The sequence below is a fragment of the Loxodonta africana genome, chromosome 10 (assembly GCF_030014295.1).
Source record: "Loxodonta africana isolate mLoxAfr1 chromosome 10, mLoxAfr1.hap2, whole genome shotgun sequence".
Lineage (NCBI taxonomy): Eukaryota > Metazoa > Chordata > Mammalia > Proboscidea > Elephantidae > Loxodonta > Loxodonta africana.
In genome coordinates, this window is record NC_087351.1 from 48,773,064 (window position 1) to 48,793,778 (window position 20,715).

General features: G+C 38.3%; 1 protein-coding gene across 1 annotated transcript in view; it reads right to left on the reverse strand.

The window, feature by feature from the left end:
• The window catches only part of SLC25A21 (solute carrier family 25 member 21), a 162,822-nt gene extending 143,683 nt beyond the window's left edge, over positions 1-19,139 (reverse strand). Inside the window, exon 1 of the mRNA XM_003408461.3 lies at positions 18,982-19,139. Within this exon, the coding sequence (XP_003408509.3) occupies positions 18,982-19,139 (158 nt within the window). The remainder of the gene's footprint in view (positions 1-18,981) is intronic.
• Positions 19,140-20,715: the final 1,576 nt, after the last annotated feature.

The window sequence follows — 20,715 nt, forward strand, 5'->3', positions numbered from 1 at the left end:
ATTATTTGCTTGCTGGGTTATAAGTGTTCTCCTAAGACTGTAAAGAAAAAGACATAAATGTAGAAAAGACGTAGATTTCTGTTTCTCTGTGGAATAATGCTGTGGTTTGCCCTTCATCTCCAGTATGAAAAAATCCCTTCAAACATTAGGGAATTGGGTCTCATACCAGAGAGAAATTAAGGAATATATAGTTCGTCATTTGCCCATTGTCACAAAAGGAGAATTTCATTTATTCGTTTTTTTCATTTAATTCTCCGCCTGAAATGAGTAACTCTTTTTCTTAAAAATAAAGAAAGAAGGAAGGAGGGAAGGATAGAAAGAAGGAAGGAAGGAGAGAAGGAAGGAAGGAGAGCCTTTTCTACCAGGAGGTTCAAAACAAGAGATTAAAATAGGATATGCGGCACTTAGAAAAGCAACCTAGGTAAACAAAGAGTTTGAGGGCTGAAGGCAAATATATTGGGAATCTTAAGGTCCTTATGAATACCCCCTTTGTTCTAGGTAATAAACGTATGTGCCAAGGCTGAAAGAAAATGGATTTCCCCAAGGAATGCCCCATCACTGGGGAAGAGATCTGCCATCAAAGGCCATCACACTCTGGAGGTGTAGCAAAAAGATTAAACATTTAAGACAGCTGATGGGGTAGAGGAAGGGGGGAAGGCAGGGATGTAGAAAAGGCAAAATGTCAGCACCCTGAAAATGAGATCCACACACAGGAAAGGAGGAAATTGAGAGTGTCAACTTTAAACTCATGGTTTGTATCTTGTGGCCTTGAGCAATCTGTAGTTTAAGGAAAAAGATGGGACACTCTGTCACTCTGTTCATCTTTTTTTTTTTCTTATGTGTCAAACACTCATGACAGAGCCCATGCCAAAATGTATTAAGTAATACCCTTTGTCCTGAATGAGCATCTGAAAACAACGTAAAGGTCAGGTTACAAGAAGAGTTTAGTGCTCTAGCAAATACCACCAAGCACTTTAGTTTTTCAATTTTTGACTTATTTTCTAAAATTTGCAACTAGGCACTCAGCCAAAGCAGAACAGCTTATGTTTTTATTTTTTAAGTACATTAAACAAACAAACAAAAAACTAAAGTTGAAGTAAAGATCCAGAGCCAGATCACCTGGGTTTAAATACCTACAATAATACAACCTATGAGACCTTGGAGCAGTCCTTGAGTGGTGCATGGTTAACCTGCTCAGCAACTAACTGAAAGATTGGCAGTTTGAGTCCATTCAGAGGTGCCTTGGAAGAAAGGTCAGGTCATCTACTTCTGAAAAATCAGCCATTGAAAACCCTGTGGAGCACAGTTCTACTCTGAAACACAAGGGATAGATACAAGTTGGAATCCATTCAACAGCAACTGGCTGGTTGGCCATAAGACACTGGATAAGTCACATAAACTTTTGACCATGGTTGACTCATAATAAAGAATGATGGTTCCTGCCCCCATAATGTTGTTGTGAGAACTAAGCAAGTTAATGTATGCAATCCATTAGCAGAGTGCCTGCCACATGGTAAATTATTATTATTTTGGTTGCTTAAAATGATTTTTTTTGTTCTTAATTTTGTGATTTCTCTCACCAAATGTCTGTATTATTATTCCTGTAATCATTCTATCAACTAATTACAATATTTATTACCTACTCTGTGTTCTACATACTAGTAGGGTAAAACATGGTCCCTATTATTCAAGAACTTACAAAATGATTAACAAGTTAATTGCTGATGATGTATGGTATGGGTTATTGTATCTTATTTTAGGATTTCCTTTTGAATCTTTTTTTTTTTTTTTTTTTTACAGATTTTAGGTCTGTAGTGAAATTCTCCATCTCCTGCATTCTTGAACGTATTTATTGTAGCTTAAAAAAAAAGTCCCTGTCTATTAACTCTAAAATTTGAATCACTTATTGTCACTATTTCTCTTGCTATTTGGTCATTTGATTCTTCGTTTCCTAAGACCTTGTGATTCCTTTTAATTAAATTGCAGTATATTGTGCACAAAAAAATGGAAGAGCTTTGGATGATTCCTAAAAGAGGAATGAATTTTCTCCTAGAAAGCAGATGGAGCATAGCAGATCACCTTCATCCTGCTGAGGGTTTGGTTTTAGGCTTCCTTAGGGATAATGTAGAAACGCTGGTGGTGTAGCGGTTAAGGGCTACGGCTGTTAACCAAAAGGTTGCCAGTTTGACTCCGCTAGGCGCTCCTTGGAAACTCTATGGGGCAGTTCTACTCTGTCCTATAGGGTCCCTATGAGTTGGAATTGACATGACAGCACTGGATTTTTTTTTTTTTTTAGGGATAATGTATTTAAGTTTTGTCCTTTTCTCTAGGGCAGAGCCCTTACCCTTGGGAGTAGATCTGGGGTGTTTACTGGAATTCTTCCACCTGACTGGGTTTCAACTCTAATCTCTGTCTCCCCAGCATCATGGGGCTGCTGAAATCTCTGCTCAACTCTTTAGCTTCTCAACAGTTTAGGAAATAACAAATAACAAATGCTTCAAGGGGAAATTGCACACTGATCTTTGGGCTCACTTCTCCATAATTTCCTTCTTCTATGGGATTTTTGGTCCTTAAGCTGCAGCCATTTGGCAGCCTGAACTCTAACCTCCAACTCCTCTCCTCAGCTCAAAACTTGGTCTCAATTCCCAAGCCCAGACTTTCCCACACGATTTAGCAAATCTGGCCTTCAGGGGAAAATTTGGGGTGAATGTAGAGCTGACTGAGGTGGGCTTCCTTCCCTAAGGTTTTGTGGTCCTTCATAAGTCCAGCCTGCTTTGGTGGCTCTCTAATGCCTTCGAATAGTAGTTTTGTGTATTTGTGTCCAATGTTTTCAATAGAAGGATTGTTCTGATGCAAGTTAGTCTGCTGTAGATGGAACCAAAAGTCTTTTAATATTGTCTTTTAAAATTTTAACTCTTGATTTACCCTTAATTGCATTTTAAATGTTCTTTTGCTTTTACTTTGCTTAATATTTTAGTTGACCAGGAATGCTTGGTTTATATATATATTGTTTTTGGTCCCTCTGCTAATTAAACTCCAGACAGGAAGTGTTGTAAGAACAGTAGCAAAAACATAACACATTCTAAGCAATGGAAGTAGATAGTTTGCCCTTCACTTGCTCTTCAACAATCTTACCAGTTTTTCTATTTAGACTTTCCAGTACCACCAAGTATTATTTGCCAATGGTGAACCCTCTGAATTTAAAAACTATATGCCAAAATCCAACTCCCACCTTCAACACCTGAACGGCCATTAAAAATATTCTGTTGTCTTCCTGAGATAGTTACAAAGATGTTACTTTTCTGGAGATAGGGACAATTTATTGTCATTAGAACCTTGGTCTTAGTAATATCGTAAACCAAAAAAACCAAATCTGTTGCTGTCAAGTCGATTCTGACTCATAGCGACCCTATAGGACAGAGTAAAACTGCCCCATTGAGTTTCCAAGGAGTGCCGAGTAGATTCAAACTCCGACCTTTTGGTTAGCAGCCGTACCACTTAACCACTACGCCACCAGAGTTTCCAAATAATACTACGGGAGTCATAAATTTTTGTTGGCATTTGTTTTGATTTAACTACATTTAATTTATATATTAACGTGGCCAGAATAGCTAAGTGTATTAAACCAGGAAGTATTTAATTAAATTCAGCAAACACATATTGAATGATTAGATACAAAGAACTGTGTTATACATTAGAGAAGCCCCAAAAATGATTTCATGAGTTCCATACATTTAACTATTCCATACATTAACATTTTAATGAATGTAACTATTGTAAACAGTCACAAATAACTAGCTCAACATATGATAGCGAGAATAGAACTAGATAACAATAACTGTGCATATTTATCTACCACATATTGTGCTGAGTGCTAGCAACCCAGTAAAGTAGGTAGTATTATTACTTCCATATTAAGAATGAAGACGCTGAAGTATAATGAGATTAAGTAATTTTTCCAAGGTCCCAAAACTTATAAATGGAATTCTAATCCAGATCTCTTGGACTCCAAAGATAAATGCTGTCATAGAGAAACAAAGTGCTATAAAAGTGTTATAAAATAAAATAGCGACCCTATAGAACAGAGTAGAACTGCCCCATAGAGTTTCCAAGGAGCACCTGGTAGATTCGGACTGCTGACCTATTGTTTAGCAGCCGTTGCACTTAACCACTACGCCACCAGGGTTTCCATAAAATAATAGATGAAGGAAATAATTTCCACTTTGGATGATGAGAAAAGTCATCAAAGAGAAGGTCATATTATCTAGGTATTTATGGATGACCAGAACTTCCATAGCTGGATAAAGGGAAAAAGGGCATTCTTTGCTGATGAACATGCATGAGCAAAAACAAAGAAAAATTGTTGCAGGAGTTATAATTGGTTCAAAAGGGTTAGAACATAAGATGTATGTGGGTCCACTGGGTAAGATAAGGTTTGGAAGATACAGAGGGCCACAAATAAGTATCTAAGGGTTTCAGAGTTGTTTTTGTGTATTGTATTATTTATATCTTTCTGTGTAACAAATTGCCCCAAAACATAGTGGCTTAAAAGAACAACTTTTTATTATCAAACAGTTTCTGAGGGTCAGAAACCTGGGCCTCTGGCTCAAGGTGTCTCATGAGGTTGCAGTCAAACTCTCACCTGGGCTTGAGGTCTTATTTGAAGGCTGGAGGATTCACTTCCAAGCTCACTCATGTGGTTGCTGACAAGATTCAGTTCCTCCTGGGTTATTGGACTAAGGGCCAAGACTTCCCTTGGTTCCTTGGGATATGTGGCTCTCTGTGCTCATAGCTGATCAAGTGAAAAGTGAGAGACTAAGAGAACAAGAAGAGTGAGAAAGGGCATCCAAGATGGAAGTAACAGTCTTTTTATAGTCTAATCTAGAAAGTGACATCTCATCATGTCTGCCATATTCTCTTCATTGGAAAAGATGCAGTAAGTCCAGCCCACACTTAAGTTGAGGGGAGGGGATGAGAAGGGGAGAGAGTTGATAAGGGCATGAATACCAGAAGTTGGGAACATTGTGGGCCATCTTACCTGCTGCCCACCACATGAATCAATGGAGAATCAGCAAAGATTTCTGAATGTGAAAGTGACATAAATTTACCATTAGCAGTCACCCATGGCAAAAACTAGAAATTCATTCAATATTTCCCCTTCTCACTCAACGTTCATATCCACTGTTAACTCATTGTGAGGAGTTTAATTGTCAGTATCTTTTATTTCTAATGGCACCAAAAATAACAGCACATCTTACAATCATCTGTGTCTCAGATTCTAAGAAAAAGGACAGAAGGCCTGTGGTGGTCTCTGAGAGGGCAATTTGCACATGTGGGTGTAGAACTGAGTAGGTCATGGGTATTAAGGAGTGAGCAAGTGGGGAAGAAACATTTTTGTAATCTAACACATATTTCATTTTACACCTGAAGCCAGATTTCTAGTTATCAATATGTCTTTTGCTTAATGGATTACATTGCAACCATTTAATTTTGATTCCTTTATGAATGTATTAACTTCGGGGAATTTAATTTTTTTGAATTTTGAAACACTTGTTGATCCATTCACCAAAAACTGAAAGGATACAAAGTGGTAATGACACCAGCACATGTTCTTTTCTCTCCTTTTGATTCTTCTAACTTAGGAAAGACTTTATGTAAAGAAATTAAAGAACTCTTTCATCTAACACAAACTTAAAGCCTCTCTTTAAGGATTTCCAAAGCTCATCTCATACTTCATCTCATTTTTTTTTTTTTTTTTTTTTTTGTCAGCACTGGGACTGAGGCAACAAGAGATTTCCTGATACCCAGTGCTCTGTTTTCCTGTGAGATCTGTGGCCAGACGAGGAGAATTATGAACACATTGTTCATCACCATGGGAACAAGGCTGCTGCATATGGCTGGCATCTGCTCTAGGTTTTGGCAACCACATATTTCAACATACTTTGCAAGCATATGATAATTTTCATCCTCATCTGACATCTTTACCCAAGGAACTTTGAATAAAAGTTTTATCTAGTGTTCTGTGTGGTTCTTCTGGTTATTACCCAATATTCCAGTAGAGTTAGGTAAACACTAGCAGGAGAAATAACTGAGTTAAGTTCATGCAGTGGGTCTTAACCTCAAACTTTATCCAGTGACTTCTCTCTGAATGGGGCTCTGTCCTAACGACCATGATATCTTGGTATCATGGTCTGGTTGTGCCACACTTCAGAATGTATTGGAAGTCCAATTCCATTTTCCCAAGAGACCATTTATTTCTTTTTAAATGAAAGGTTTGAATTCTTCCAGTACAGATCTCAGGATCCAATCTTAAATTCTAGGAATCTCACTAAACTCCTTTGTCGAAATTTTCTTTTTCTTCTTAATGTGCATTAGATGAAGGTTTACAGAGCAAATTAGTTTCTCATTAAACAATTTATATATATATATATACCATACATATATATTGTTTTGTGACCTCAGTTGCCAACCCCACAATGTGTCAACACTCTCCTCTTCTCAACCTTGGGTTCCCTATTTCCATTCATCCAGCTTTCCTATCCCCTCCTGACTTCTTGTCCTTGCCCCTGGGCTAGTGTGCCCATTTAGTCTTGTATACATGGTTGAACTATGTGTATTACTGTTTGTTTTATGGGCCTATCTAATTTTTGGCTGCAGGGTGACCTCAGTACTGAGTTAGGGTGTCTAGGGGCCATACTCTCGGGGTTTCTGGTGAGTCTGGTCTTTTTTTGTGAGTTTGAATTTTGTTCTACATTTTTTTCCAGCGCTGTCTGGGACCCTCTATTGTGATCCCTGTTAGAGCACCTGGTGGTGGTAGCTGGGCACCATCTAGTTGGGCTGGACTCAGTCTGGTAGAGGATGTGGTAGTTGTGGTCCATTAGTCCTTTGGACTAATCTTTACCTGTGTCTTTGGTTTTCTTCATTCTCCCTTGCTCCAGATGAGTTGGGACCAGTAGAGTATATTAGATGGCCACTCACAAGCTTTTAAGACCCCAGATGCTTCTCACCAAAGTAGGACATTTTCTTTACGAAGTATGTTATGCCAATTGAGCTAGACGTTCCCTAAGACCGTGGTCCCCAGCCCTCAGCTCAGTACTTTGGTCCCTCACGGAGTTTGGGACATGTCTATAAAGCTTCTACGACCTTGTCTTGGTCAAGTTGTACTGGCTTCCCAAGTATTGTGTACTGTCTTACCTTTTACAAAAGTTACCACTTATCTATTATCTAGTTTAAAGTTTTCTTGTATGTAGAATGTAACCAATCACATCACCTCTTCCCTGCCTTCCCTAGATGCTATAGAGTCAAGTGAGATGAGATATGTGACAAGGTTTTGAACACGTATAGGACTGGTGTAAATCAGAGGCTTTGATTCTCTTATTATTAATATCACCGTTAATGTATTGACAGAGCAGGAGCATAATACATGACGTAGAACACCTGGGATGAATCCAGGTGCCAACAGATATGAGCTGTGGGACCCTGAGAAAGTTTCTTAATATCTCTTACCAGTTTCTTGACTAGAAAACTAGAGATCATACTTCCCACCTCCATACCTGCCAGGGCTCTTGAGAGCATCCAGTAAGGTAATAAATTTTATAAAGAGTAAAGGGCCAAAATGTAACAATGGCTTTGAATATAATCATTGTTACAACAATAGTATCTGAATCTTTTCCTTTCCTCCAGTTTCAAACCATGTAAGAGACCTGGAGGAAAGGTAAAGTTAAGTCATGAGACTACCCAAAAAATGCATGGACAGGTGAGGGGAATATTGTAATTGGGTGAATAACCAGATTCCTGGGCAGGAACTTGCACTCGTGGATGCTCACATGGCATTTGAAGCATGTGATTTACAGAGACAAATGTAGCAATCTAAATGATAAGCCATTCCATTAGAGTTCAAAAGCATGTACGTACATGTGTATATGTGTGTATCTTGCCAATGTTTATAACTTCTTAACTGTGTTCTAGAATATTAAAAATCCATGTGACCCTTTTCCTCCGTGGGAAATAAAATGAGATCAACTTTGCATATGTTCAGGAATAGAAGACTTTCTATCATAAAGATACTATACTGAACAATTAAGTTCTACAGAATCAGAGACACTAGGTGAAGCCAATGATGAAGATAAAATATTAACTCCTTTAATTTTGTCTATATCAAACCGTATCAATTATTTTCTACAGTAGGAGAATTAGGCAAAGGTAGAAAAATGTTTTAGGGTTATTTTTCTCTATTCTCATCTGAAAATGTTTGGTTTAACAATTACTAGAAAAAGGATTTTGCTTTTGGCAAAGACATATTTTTTTTCCCTGAAGCGATTATGTGTTTCTATCCCACCAGAAACCCAGAATAAGTTAAAATAAGGACCGGAAAATATTTCCAGTGGGACATCTCCCATTGGATATGGAATTCCCCTTCTGCCCCTCATTAACACTCTATAAAAAACATGCGGAGTATTTGCTCAAGCTCTGGATTGAGGATGCCAACCTTCCAGAAAGACAACTACTTCCACCCAAACAACTTGTCCTCCTTTCCTTCTTGTCAGCACCACGCTCTGAGAGAGGCTGTGTTTGGTCTCTTAATCAGGCCTTGCTGACGGGCTGACATCACTGCAAACGTTTTTACTTATTCTTTGGCAACAGTTGAATCCTTGCCAAAGGCCAGTCAGTAAGTCAGAAAGCGTTGCTAGTGAGAGGCTGAGGGAGTCGGAGTGTGACCGTCAGCTAGCAGTCTGTGGTGATGACAGGAGGAAAATCTAGGAGCTGAAACCATTTTAAAGGTCACTCTTTGGGCAGAAAAAGTAATAGAACTCTGGGACATGGAAGCACTAGGATGCTGCTATCTGGGCACTCTGAAAATCCATCATCTACTCCCTGATTGTGAAGATGGGGGAAAGCCTGTTCTACTTTACAGCCCAATATGGCTTAAATCAACAGCTATTTGCCTTTACAGTGGTATAAAATGATTTGGTAAAATATAAATGCTAGATAATATACCAATGGTTCAACTGCCTGTTTTTTTAAAATATTGAAATAACCCACTGTCTATTCTTCTTTTGTATTCTTTCTCCGTACACTTCATTCTTTCATTTTCAACCTTCGTTAAATAATCTAAGTTTAAAGGTCTTAGCAATACACCATAAGTTTTCTGTGAAAGAGATTACATATACTTTATTTAATAAGAACTTACCAAAGTGTAATATACTGTTGTGTTAGTTGCTGTCAAGTTGATTCTGACTCATGGTGACCCCAAGTGTGCAGCGTAGAACTGCCTCATAGGGTTTTCAATGCCAGGACTTTTTGGAAGCAGATTGCCTGGTCTGTCTGCTGAGGCACCAATAGGTGGGTTCAAACTGCCAAACTTTCAACTAGCAGTGGAGCATTTAACTGTTTGTTCCACTCAGGGACTCTCTGTAATATACTAAGCATTGCTAAGCCGTTTTTAAAAGGTACACAGATCATTCAAGAACAATGATGGAAGGTGCATTCCTGAACTGAAAGCACGTCTTCTCTCCCTTTCCAAAACAGAAGACATGGAAGAAGAAAATGGCTTCAGCCTGTTGTTGTTAGGTACCCTTGAGGTGATTCTGACTCATAGCCACTCTGTGTGCAACAGAATGAAACACTGCCCAGTCCTACGCCATTCTCATGATCCTTTTTATGCTTGAGCCCATTGTTTCAGCCACTGTGTCAATCCATCTCATTGAGGGTCTTTCTCTTTTTTGCTGACCCTGTACTTTACCAAGCACGATGTCCTTCTCTAGGGACTGATCTCTCCTGATAACATGTCCAAAGTAGGTGAGATGTAGTCTCGCCATCCGGTCCAGTTGTGAGGATTTTTGTTTTCTTGATGTTGAGGTGTAATCCATACTGAAGGCTGTGGTCTTTGATCTTCATCAGTAAGTGCTTCATCCTCTTCACTTTCAGCAAGTAAGGTTGTGCCATTTGCATAATGCAGGTTGTTATTGAGTCTTCCTGCAATTCTGATGCTGAATTTTTCTTCATAAAGTCAAGCTTCTTGGATTATTTGTTCCGCAGACAGATTGAATAAGTATGGTGAAAGGATACAATCCTGACACACACCTTTCCTGAGTTTAAACCATGCAGTATGCCCCTGTTCTGTTTGAACAACTGCATCTGGGTCTAGGTACAGTTTCCTCATGTGCACAATTAAGTGCTCTGGAATTCTCATTCTTCACAATGTTATCCATAACTTGTTACAATTCACACAGTAAAATGCCTTTGCGTAGTCAATAAAACACAGGTAAACATCTTTCTGGTATTCTCTGCTTTCAGCCAGGATCCATCTGACATCAGCAATGATACTTTTGGTTCCACATGCTCTTTTGAATCCAGCCTGAATTTCTGGCAGTTCCCTGCTGATGTACTGTTGTAGCCACTTTTGAATGATCTTCAGCAAAATTTTGTTTGCATGTGATATTAACAATATTGTTCGATAATTTCTGCATTTCGTTGGATCACCTTTCTTTGGAACAGGCATAAATATGGATCTCTTCCAGTTGGCTGGCCAGGTAGCTGTCTTCCAAATTTCTTGGCATAGATGAGTGAGCACTTTCAGTGCTGCATCCATTTGCTGAAACATCTCAGTTTGTATTCCATCAATTCCTGGAGACTTGTTTTTCGTCAATGCCTTCAGTGCAGCTTGGACCTCTTCCTTCAGTACCATCGATTCCTGATCATATGTTACCTCCTGAAATGGTCGAATGTCAGCCAATTCTTTTTGCTATAGTGACTCTGTATGTTCCTTCCATCTTCTTTTGATGCTTCCGGCATCATTTAATATTTTCCCCATAGAATCCTTCAATATTGCAACTCAAGGCTTAAATTTTTCTTTAGTTCTTTCGGCTTGAGAAATGCTAAACATGTTCTTCCCTTTTGGTTTGCTAACTCCAGGTCATATTCTGGACCTGGAACCATCCCTCACAAGACTTGCCAGCTAAATTTGCCATGCTTTATTCTCCAAACTCTAATTTGTTCTTTTTTTTTTACTCTTTTTTTCTATTTAAAGAGTGCTTTCGTGTGCCATCACTAAAAAAGCCTAGACAAGCCAGGGCTGAACCCTATAGTAGAGGAGCAAGAGCAGCTAGGACTTTCTGCTTTCCTCATTGTCACCACACAAAAACAAGGAAGCACTCAAGGGAGGCCTGCTGGGTACTAGGAAGGGCCTCTTTGATAAAACAAAAAGGAAGGGAGAGAAAAAATGTATGACAAAATGGATATTAGGCAATCAAGTTACCAGGAAACTCATTACAGATGTCACAGTAAACATACGGCATCCATCAAAAAATGCATTCACTTGGGCAAACCATACTTGCAAACCCAGTCAACACCCAACGATCTACACACAACTGATGTGTATTACAGATTATCTGCAGTGAGGTTAGTGTACAGTCTGTAATTTTTCATCTGAGTAAAGATCTTTGTTGGTTAAATGGTAGTGGGTATACAGTGACACATAAATCAGCTGTTTGTGAGCACCACTGTATCTATAGTCAGACAAGAGGCACCAGCCCCAGGATCCAGAGCACAATGATGCCAAGAACCACTCACCTTACTCCTGCCTGCCTATGCTGGGCAGATAAGTTGGTTTCCGTTGGATGATGAAGAGGGGTCAAGAGAAGACAGAAAAAGCAGCAGCAACTACTGGGCCCCATGAAGGTGGAACTTGGTTTAGGTGGTGAGGATGCTGACTGCTCAAATAACCACAATTCTCATTTGGGGCAAGTGTTAGCTCACCGTTGCCTCTTTGAACCCACATGAGGGTGAGATGATTTCCAAAAATTTATCTATTCAAAGGGCTTTCTATAGGCACAGGACTTTATATTTTCAGAGCATGCTTTAAAATTACCTAGCCATGTTAGATTAAGAAAATCAATTTTTAAAAAGTAGACCTATTAGGACACTAAATTAAACCAAAGACCTAAGAATGAATCCACCTGTGAAAAGAAAATGTCCAACTCTTACCAAGTTGTTGATTTAGGGTTGTAGAGGTCCCACTTCCTTTGTCTGTGTCATAAGCCACTCACTCCCATTCTTAATGAAAACAAGAGGGAGTGATTATACCTCCCGGGGCCATGCCATTTATGCCGTCTGAAAGGCACTTAAACGAGTGCACATTATCTCACACATCTGGAGTTTACCAAATTAGCCAATTATGCTGGAGCTCATAAAACGAGGCCTTAAATGTCATCTAACTAGAAAATATTATAATCACCAAGTGGTCTGATTGTAAGATGATACTTGGGGCAGCATCAGTGGTTACGGAAAACAAATCGTGAAACAAAACACAGTTCAAATGCCCCCCAAATGCAACCACATATTTTCTACAGCAATACTTTCTGAAGAATACCGTATTTCTGAAGGCACCAGCAATCAACATGTTTCTCATTTGAAGCTAAGTTTAATCTGGCCTAGTTGTTTCCTAGTTATTTGCCTTGGGCAAAACAAAGCCCAAATTTTTTTCTCGTAAGAGCACTAAGGAACATAGAGGAAGAGAACAGATTGACTGAAAACTATGGACTTAGCAGAGATATGGTGCTGTCTGCAAGAGATGGGGGTAACAACTGGAGTAAGAGTCGTGAATTGTCAGAGGTTGTGGCGTTGCCTCAGAATCACTAAGACCTGGTTGATTGAACATATACCGGTCTCTTAGAACTTTCATAATTTACTTGAAGGGAGAAATAAAAGCGGCTTTAAATCACTGTATGATTTGAGGCTAGGAATAGCAAAGGTTTAGAAGAGATATTTAAAAATTAGGGGTTCATAGCCACTAATTCCACACTGCAGACTTTCCATGCAATAAATAATAAAGTTTGGTTTTCAGTGAGAGGTGATAGAGTATAATGGAAAGATCATGGTATGCCACTAATACCTGTGTGACCTTGGGCAACTTTTCTGACCTCGAGTTAAAAAAAAAAAATTTTTTTTTTTTTGTACAAAACAAGGACATAAAGAGGCTTACTTCACAGTGCTGTGTTGAAAACGTTCTTAGTATAGTGCCCAGCACATGTAAGTGAATATTAGGTTCACATCTTTCTTTAACCATGTCATTCTGTTTAGCTCCTTTTTCCCTCTATTTCAGGAAGAATGGCCACTAGAATACTTCCAGAGAAGGAAGGGTGGAGGAGGAGCAGAGGGGACTGTCCCTTTCTACATTAGCATAATTTATAACCCATCACTCATCTGTGAACATCTACTATCATTCTCTTTAAAGGAATGACAGATACAAAAAGACTAGAAAAGCTTTCATTAAAGACATTGAGGCAAAGGGAAGTGTGGAGTGATGCATGAATACATATAAGTAGAGAGTCCAGCTGCTGTTTACCAGGTGGTTTTATAAACCTTATTAGTTTTAAAGGCACTAACCAACCTGGCAGAATCTTTAGGTCTTCTGGGCTCACTGTTTTACAGTAGATGGACCTATTAGTTTGTTTCTTTCAAACCAGAGAAAGATGAAGTCATGATGACAATGGAGATACTCTCAACAGTGACAAATTCCTTTTCTACTATTCTTCCCTGTGAGTTCTTCCTGCTCCATTAGAGAAAATGACAATGACCTCCTTGCTAAAAGCTAGCTAAACATGATAATTCTGTCATAATAGAAATCCTTACTCAGAATTTGGAAGACGGTTTTTTTTTTTTTTTTTTTTAACTTAACCTCACCTTGGTAAACCTGGAAACCCTGGTGGCACAGTGGTTAAGTGCTATGGCTGCTAGCCAAAAGGTCTGCATTTGGAATCCACCAGGTGCTCCTTGGAAACTCTACGGGGCAGTTCTACTCTGTCCTAGAGGGTCACTATGAGTAGTAGGAATCGACTTGACAGCAGTGGGTTTTTTTTTTTTTTTTTTTTTGGTAAACTTGGGTTGAAAAATTGTGTCTTTTATAAAACTACAGCGTATCTATGCTTTCAAGAACATTAAAAATCTTATAAGCAGTAAAGAGATTTGGACTCATGTAATTGAGCTATTATAAGGCGCCCTGGTGGCACGTGGTTAAGCGCTTGGCTGCTAACCAAAAGGTTGTCAGTTCAAACCCACCAGCAACTTTGAGGGAGAAAGATGTGGCAATCTACTTTTGCAAAGATTTACAGCCTTGAAAACCCTATGGGCAGTTCCACTCTGTCTCATACGGTCTCTAGGAATTCACTCAACAGTAATGGGTTTTGGTTCAACTGAGCTACTATCTCTATAAGCATGTGACTTCTGGGCAAATAGGTGGGAAATCACATCTCTAAGAATGGTTGGGGCACTAACTCACTTTCTTAGAGTGGGGAAATGGGAGATGTGTGCAGATTCTAAGTGTATTCACAGACTTTAATTTTTTTAAATTAACACTAGAGAAGGACTAGCATTTATAACCTGGAGGAGATAGGAAAAGCCAGCAGTGATGAATTCTAATTATGCTAATAGTCAAATTGATCCTTCTTGTAGGCCATAGATCAATCTGGCCTCTACGCCCGAGTTAGAAAAATATTTTTAAAATGCAGAATGTTCTCTAAAACGTAAGTACCAAAATCAAAGTGAATTGCTTTTACCACAAAAAATATTTAAAATACTGGATGTGTTCAAAGGTTTTTATTATTTTTTTATTTACCTTTTTTAAAATTTCTCTGTTTTTAACTGAAGGCTGTGAAATGTTCTTGCTCTGCATTAAAAATAACAAACAGCTTTTTCTTTTGTATTTTGACAAATATTTTCATCTCTAAGACTAGATACCTCCAGCTTTTAGCTACAACATGTCCAGAAAGAGCATTAATTTGCTCTAGAAGTGATTGCACATCCACTATAAGAAAAGGCCAGTTTTACTATACAAGGACCACACATACTGTATGTTTGTTATATTATTTGATATCAAAGCAGAAACATCAAATTCTTCCTAAAACACACATGAAATGAAGAGCCTGGCTCAGGAATTCCCACAACCCAATTTTTAGAGTTATCAGTTACAGCTTTACAGAACTCAGCAATGCTGACATTACTGTATTACAGGAAAGGCATGCTTTTATTGACTATATAATGTGCTATGATTTCTATAACTTTATATATATTTTGGGTGAAATGAACATGATTTTGATTCCACTTGTCATAAAAACAAGTATATTATAAATGTAAGACATTGCTGGAGAAACAGCAAGAAAAGCTTGATGATCTTCTGTTACTAGGTGACCTAAAAATATTTCATGAGGCATCTAGGTCATTATCATTATTATAACATGAGAGGAGTTATCTACAGCAAGAATCGTCATTCTTGATTCATTTGGCATAATTATGATGTTGGCGTGATGACTTCCACTCATTCGTTCAGCATATGCTTACTGAATGTCTCTACTCTGTGCCAGACACAATAAATCAGGGTAGCACATCGTGTGTGTGTGTGTGTGTGTGTGTGTGTGTATTTCAGCCAGCATGTGGTAGAGAAAAGACAGTCAGGAAGAGTGAAACTTGAGCTCATCCTTCAATGAAGAGGGGTAGTGTCTTGAGTGGAATAGGGGGTTGGGTACTCCAGGAATAGGGAATAGCACGTGAAAACCATGAGAGTGTGAGAGACCAGAGCACCGCAAACCGTTTGCTATTCCTAGAACATATCTATAAATGGGGCAGGAGCCTGGAGACAAAAGGAGGGCCATACCAGGGATAGACCTATACACCATGATAAGAGCTTTGGACTTTACACTCCAGGGCATATTTTTAAATATTTCCAAGATACCTTAAAGATGTAATAATTAAAAAGTGTAATACTGGAATAGAGATAGATTAAATTAATGAAACAATAGAAAATGGAGAAATATAATAGAAAATCTTAATTATGTATATGTGAAAATTTAATATATGAAAAAGGTAGCATTTCAAATTAGTGGGTGTCTTAGTTACCTAGTACTGCCATAACAGAAATACCACAAGTAGATGGCTTTAACAAATGGGAATTTACTCTCTCACAGTTTAGGCAGCTAGACGTCTGAAATCAGCCTGACAGCTCTAGAGGAAGGCTTTCTCTCTCTGTCGGCTCTGGGGAAAGGTCCTTGTCTCCTTTCAACATCTGTAGGCCCAGCATTCCTTGGAGACCTCCATGTGTCTTGGCATCAATCTTCCCTGCGTCTAGCAGGTTTTCAGCCCAGGGACCCTGGGTCCAAAGGATGTGCTCCTCTGCTGGCTCTTCTTTCTTGGTGGTAGGAGGTCCTTTTTTCTCTGCTTTTTTCTCTCTATTTTTTTCTCTTGTAAGATAAAAGGTGATGTAAGCCGCACCCCAGGGAAACTCCCCTTACATGGATCAGGGCTGTGACCTGAGTAAGGATGTTGCATTGTACCCTAATCCTTATTAACATGACCTAATCCTGCCTCACTAACTTAACTAACAGCTCACTCCCAAATGGGACCATAACCACAAGAATAGAGGCTAGTATTAAAACACATCACCAAATGGAAAATAATCAGATCACAAAATGGAGGACAACTACACAATACTGGGAATCATGGCCTAGCCAACTTGACACAGATGTTGGGGGGACAAAATTCAACCCATGACAGTGGGTAAAGGATAGATCTTTCAACAAGTGGTGTTTGGACAACTGACTATTTGAAAGTCAAATTTAATTCCCATATACCACCAATCAAAACCAAACCTGTTGCTGTCAAGTTGATTCTGACTCATAGTGACCCTATAGGACAGAGCAGAACTGCCCCATAGGGTTTTCAAGGCTGCAGTCTTTACAGAAACAGACTGCCACATCTTTCTCCCATGGAGCTGCTGGTGGGTTGGAACCACTGACCTTTCCATTAGCAGCCCAGCACTTAATCACTGCACCACCTGTGCTCCTTCTCATAAACCGCCAAAAAATCTCAGCTGGATTAAAGATTTAAATGTAAAAAAATACCAGAAGAAAATGTCCATAATCTTGAGTTTAGGGAATTAAAAAAAAATTTGACATCAGTGTCAGACATCATAAAGGAAAAGATAGACAGATATGATCATAAAATCACAATCTTCAAAAAAAATCACAAACTTGTGAAAAGTGTAAGAAATTATAATTGTAAGACAAATGACAAACTGGGAAAAATATTTGCCATCTACGTAACAATCAAAAAATTTGTTGTCGCTGTTGTTGTGTGCCGTCAAGTTGATTCTCACTCACAGAAACCTTGTAGTACAAAGTAGAACTGTCCCATAGGGTTCCCTAGGCTATAACCTTTATGGAGAGCCCTGGTGGTGAAGTGGTTAAGCGCTGCAGGTTGCTAACCAAAAGTTCGGCAGTTCAAATCCACCAGGCACTCCTTGGAAAACCTCTGAAGTAGTTCTACTCTGTCCTCTAGGGTCGCTATGATTTGGAATTGACTCGATGGCAATGGGTTAATCTTTATGTGAGCAGATTGCCAGGTCTTTTCTCCCTTGGAGGGACTGGTGGGTTAGAACCATCCACCTTTTGGTTACTGGCCAAACTCTTAACCATTGTACCACCAGGTTCCTTTTGTCCAAAGATTAGTACCTATAATATATACTGAGCTCCTACATAACCTAAGAGAAATATGCCAAGGTCACAAACAGGCAATTCATGAAAGAAATGATAGCTAACGATATAAAGGTATGCTCAATCTCAGTAACAATCAAAGAAACTCAATCAAAACAGTTTCACTGCTCACATATGGTAGTTCTGGAGCCCTGGTGGCACAGTGGTGAAGAGCTGGGCTGCTAATCGAATGGTCAGCAGTTCCAATCTACCAGCCACTGGTTGGAAAACCCACAGGGCGGTTCTACTCTGTCCTGTAGGGTCGCTATGAGTCAAAACCGACTCAGAGGTGGGTTTGATTTGGTTTTATCAGACTGTAAACGGGAGATGGATGTGAGTAACAGATATATCAAATAATGATTGGTAATGTCAATGTTAGAGAGTGGGGAAGTAGGAACTCTCAAATACTGAGGGTATAAAATCAGTACATACTTTTGGAAGGTAGTTTGGCAATATTTATAATTTAAAATGTGGGTATCACTTGATCCTGTAAGTCCACGGCTAGAAACCAGGGCTTAGAACCGGTTCTTCCTGGTTTAGTCATAGCCCAGGAAGTGAAGCCGGAACAGAATATTTTTTGCTCTGTTGTGTATAACAGAGCCCTGGTGGCACAGTGGTTAAGACCTGGGCTGTTATCTGCCTAGAGAGGTAGTGAATTACAATAGTTAAGAGCACGAACTTTGGGATCAAACAGACCTGGATTTGAGTTCAAGCTGCACAACTTAAGTTATGTGAACTTGGGAAAATTGCTATTATTATTACTGTTATTGCTTTTATATAATTGTTATTTCCAACCAATCCTCTTACGAAAAGAACGTTCAGAAACAAATCTAATAATATCCTTTGGAAAATTATGGTGGATAGAGTCTTTAACTGAATCTGCATATCAAGGACAATTTTAGTTTATGTAACCAAAATAGTACATCTGTCTGTTCATCTCATACATGATTAGGATAATGGATTTGACGCATTAATCTTTGATACAAATCTGGTTTGGTCCCATATTCATAAACCACAACATAAAGAAGGAAAACATTTGGGCATTATATTTAAGTATCAAAATAAAGAACTGTTAAGTTTAGATAGCTCCAGTTATGAGAACTTTACAAAGCCTTCATGCCATAAATCGAAAGTTGTTTTCTAGTCATTAAACTTATTATTAATATCCTTTTGTGATAGTTTCCGTTGTGCACATATTCAGTTTTCAATCGTATTATCAGACAAAAACAACAAAGCAGGATGGTGCCTTTTTAAATGTTTTCTTTCCTAATAAGACTAGGAAACTAAACCATTCAAAATGAGAAAACATGTTAAATAGAAAATCTTTGTGAGGAAATGCAGTTAACTTTATTTCCAAAAAAAAAGTTATCAAGCTTTCATCAACCTAAGAATAATTTTATACGCACACACCCACACTCCCACATCAACGTACAGTCTGTGTATAAAGAAGCATACATACCCTTCTGTTCGGAAAATCACCCGAAAACTGTCTCCTAAGCTTTTGTAATGGTTTGGGTCAGTTGTGCCTCTCTGAATCTGCAACCTAGAAACAAAATCAATCAAACAAACAAACAAAAAAAAATCCAAGTTAAGGGTTTGCCAAACGGTTCTTCTCATTTTTCAAAGCCTTAGAAAACTCAGCTTTTTCAGATTAATCTAAAATATCCTGGGCTTTGTTACAATTTTTATTGATTTATCTGCCATATGTAATCTTTACCTTAATTTTGTAGCTTTAAAAATTCTGATATTTCTCTGTATTTTAATAAAACTATAGAAATAACTTTTTTCATCTGTTTCTTAGCCAGGCAGAAACACCCTGAGGCACTTATACTTTTTTCTTTTGGGAAAAGCAAACACAGATGTCATAGATTGTTTTAATGTATAATTCAAAATTCTGAAGATGCATATGAAACAAATAAGTAGCTCCATTTCTTATCTTAATTAGTGTTCCTTGATGGTAATATGATACAAAGGTTAAAAATACAGAGCAGCTAATGTGGCCTATCTTTGATCCTGCTTGTGAATTTGGAATTCACTCTGGCAGACGGGAGCCTGTACTTGGAGCAAGAGCTGGGGGTCATATTACTCTACAGTTTATTCTCACCACTTTATGATGGAAGAGGATTGGTTGTTATAGGTAGCTCAGGCTATCTGGATCTTCTCAGAAGTGCAGTGCTTTGCATATAATTAGTGCTCAATAAAAAGATACCTCATTTTAGAAAACTAATTTTTTCCCCTTCTTTCTGAATATGATTATGCATCTCAGAACTCTAGCCTTCAAATGCAGAAGTTTCCAGCATGAGGGTCTTAACTTTTTATTTTGTATTGCCCCACAAGTAATATTATACAACTCTATACCTACTAATTGCCAAACTTTAAAATATCATACATACTCAACTTTATAATTTATTTTCTTTGACAAACACCAATACTGGCATTCTCAGTTTTACAAGGCTGGACAAGAGCTACATCTCCTAAATTTGAACTGCATGGAGCCTATCAGAAGACTGTGAATTAGTATAGCTAGCTCATTTAAATGGGCACAATTCCTCTTCTGGATCCAGTAAGGAGCTCTTCCTGTCTAGGACCTAGAACAAGATTTGATGGCCATGCAGATTCATCATGGTTGAGTATTTCTGAACTATAGCATTTGGCTGAGATAACTTGGTACTTTGGGTACAAATGAATTAACAGTAAACACAAAATACCACCATGGAAGAATTATACAAAAATTCGTTCAACAAATAACTTTGGAACATAAAGAACAATTTCCAAAACATGACTTTGGTTCTAGTTCAAATATAAATATTTCCCTTTGCATTTTCACACCTATAACCTATATTCATTGTTGGTTATGAAACACTTTATGTCTAGTGGGAAAATCTAAGATTCTTCTTTAACTATCCTTTTAAGAAAATTATTTTAAATAATTTTATATGTTACAAAAATATTATATGCTCATGGGTTTTTCTCATAATGTCTGTAATAATCTTTTATTAAATTTATTTACCTCACTCAGGGGGTCAGAAGGTGGCTGAATGGACACAAAAATAGAGGGTGGAGAGAAGGAGTGTGCTGTCTCACTAGGGGGAGAGCAACTAGGAGTATATAGCTAGGTGTATACAAATTTTTGTATGAAAGACTGACTTGATTTGTAAACTTTCACATAAAGCGCAATAAAAACTAAAAAAAA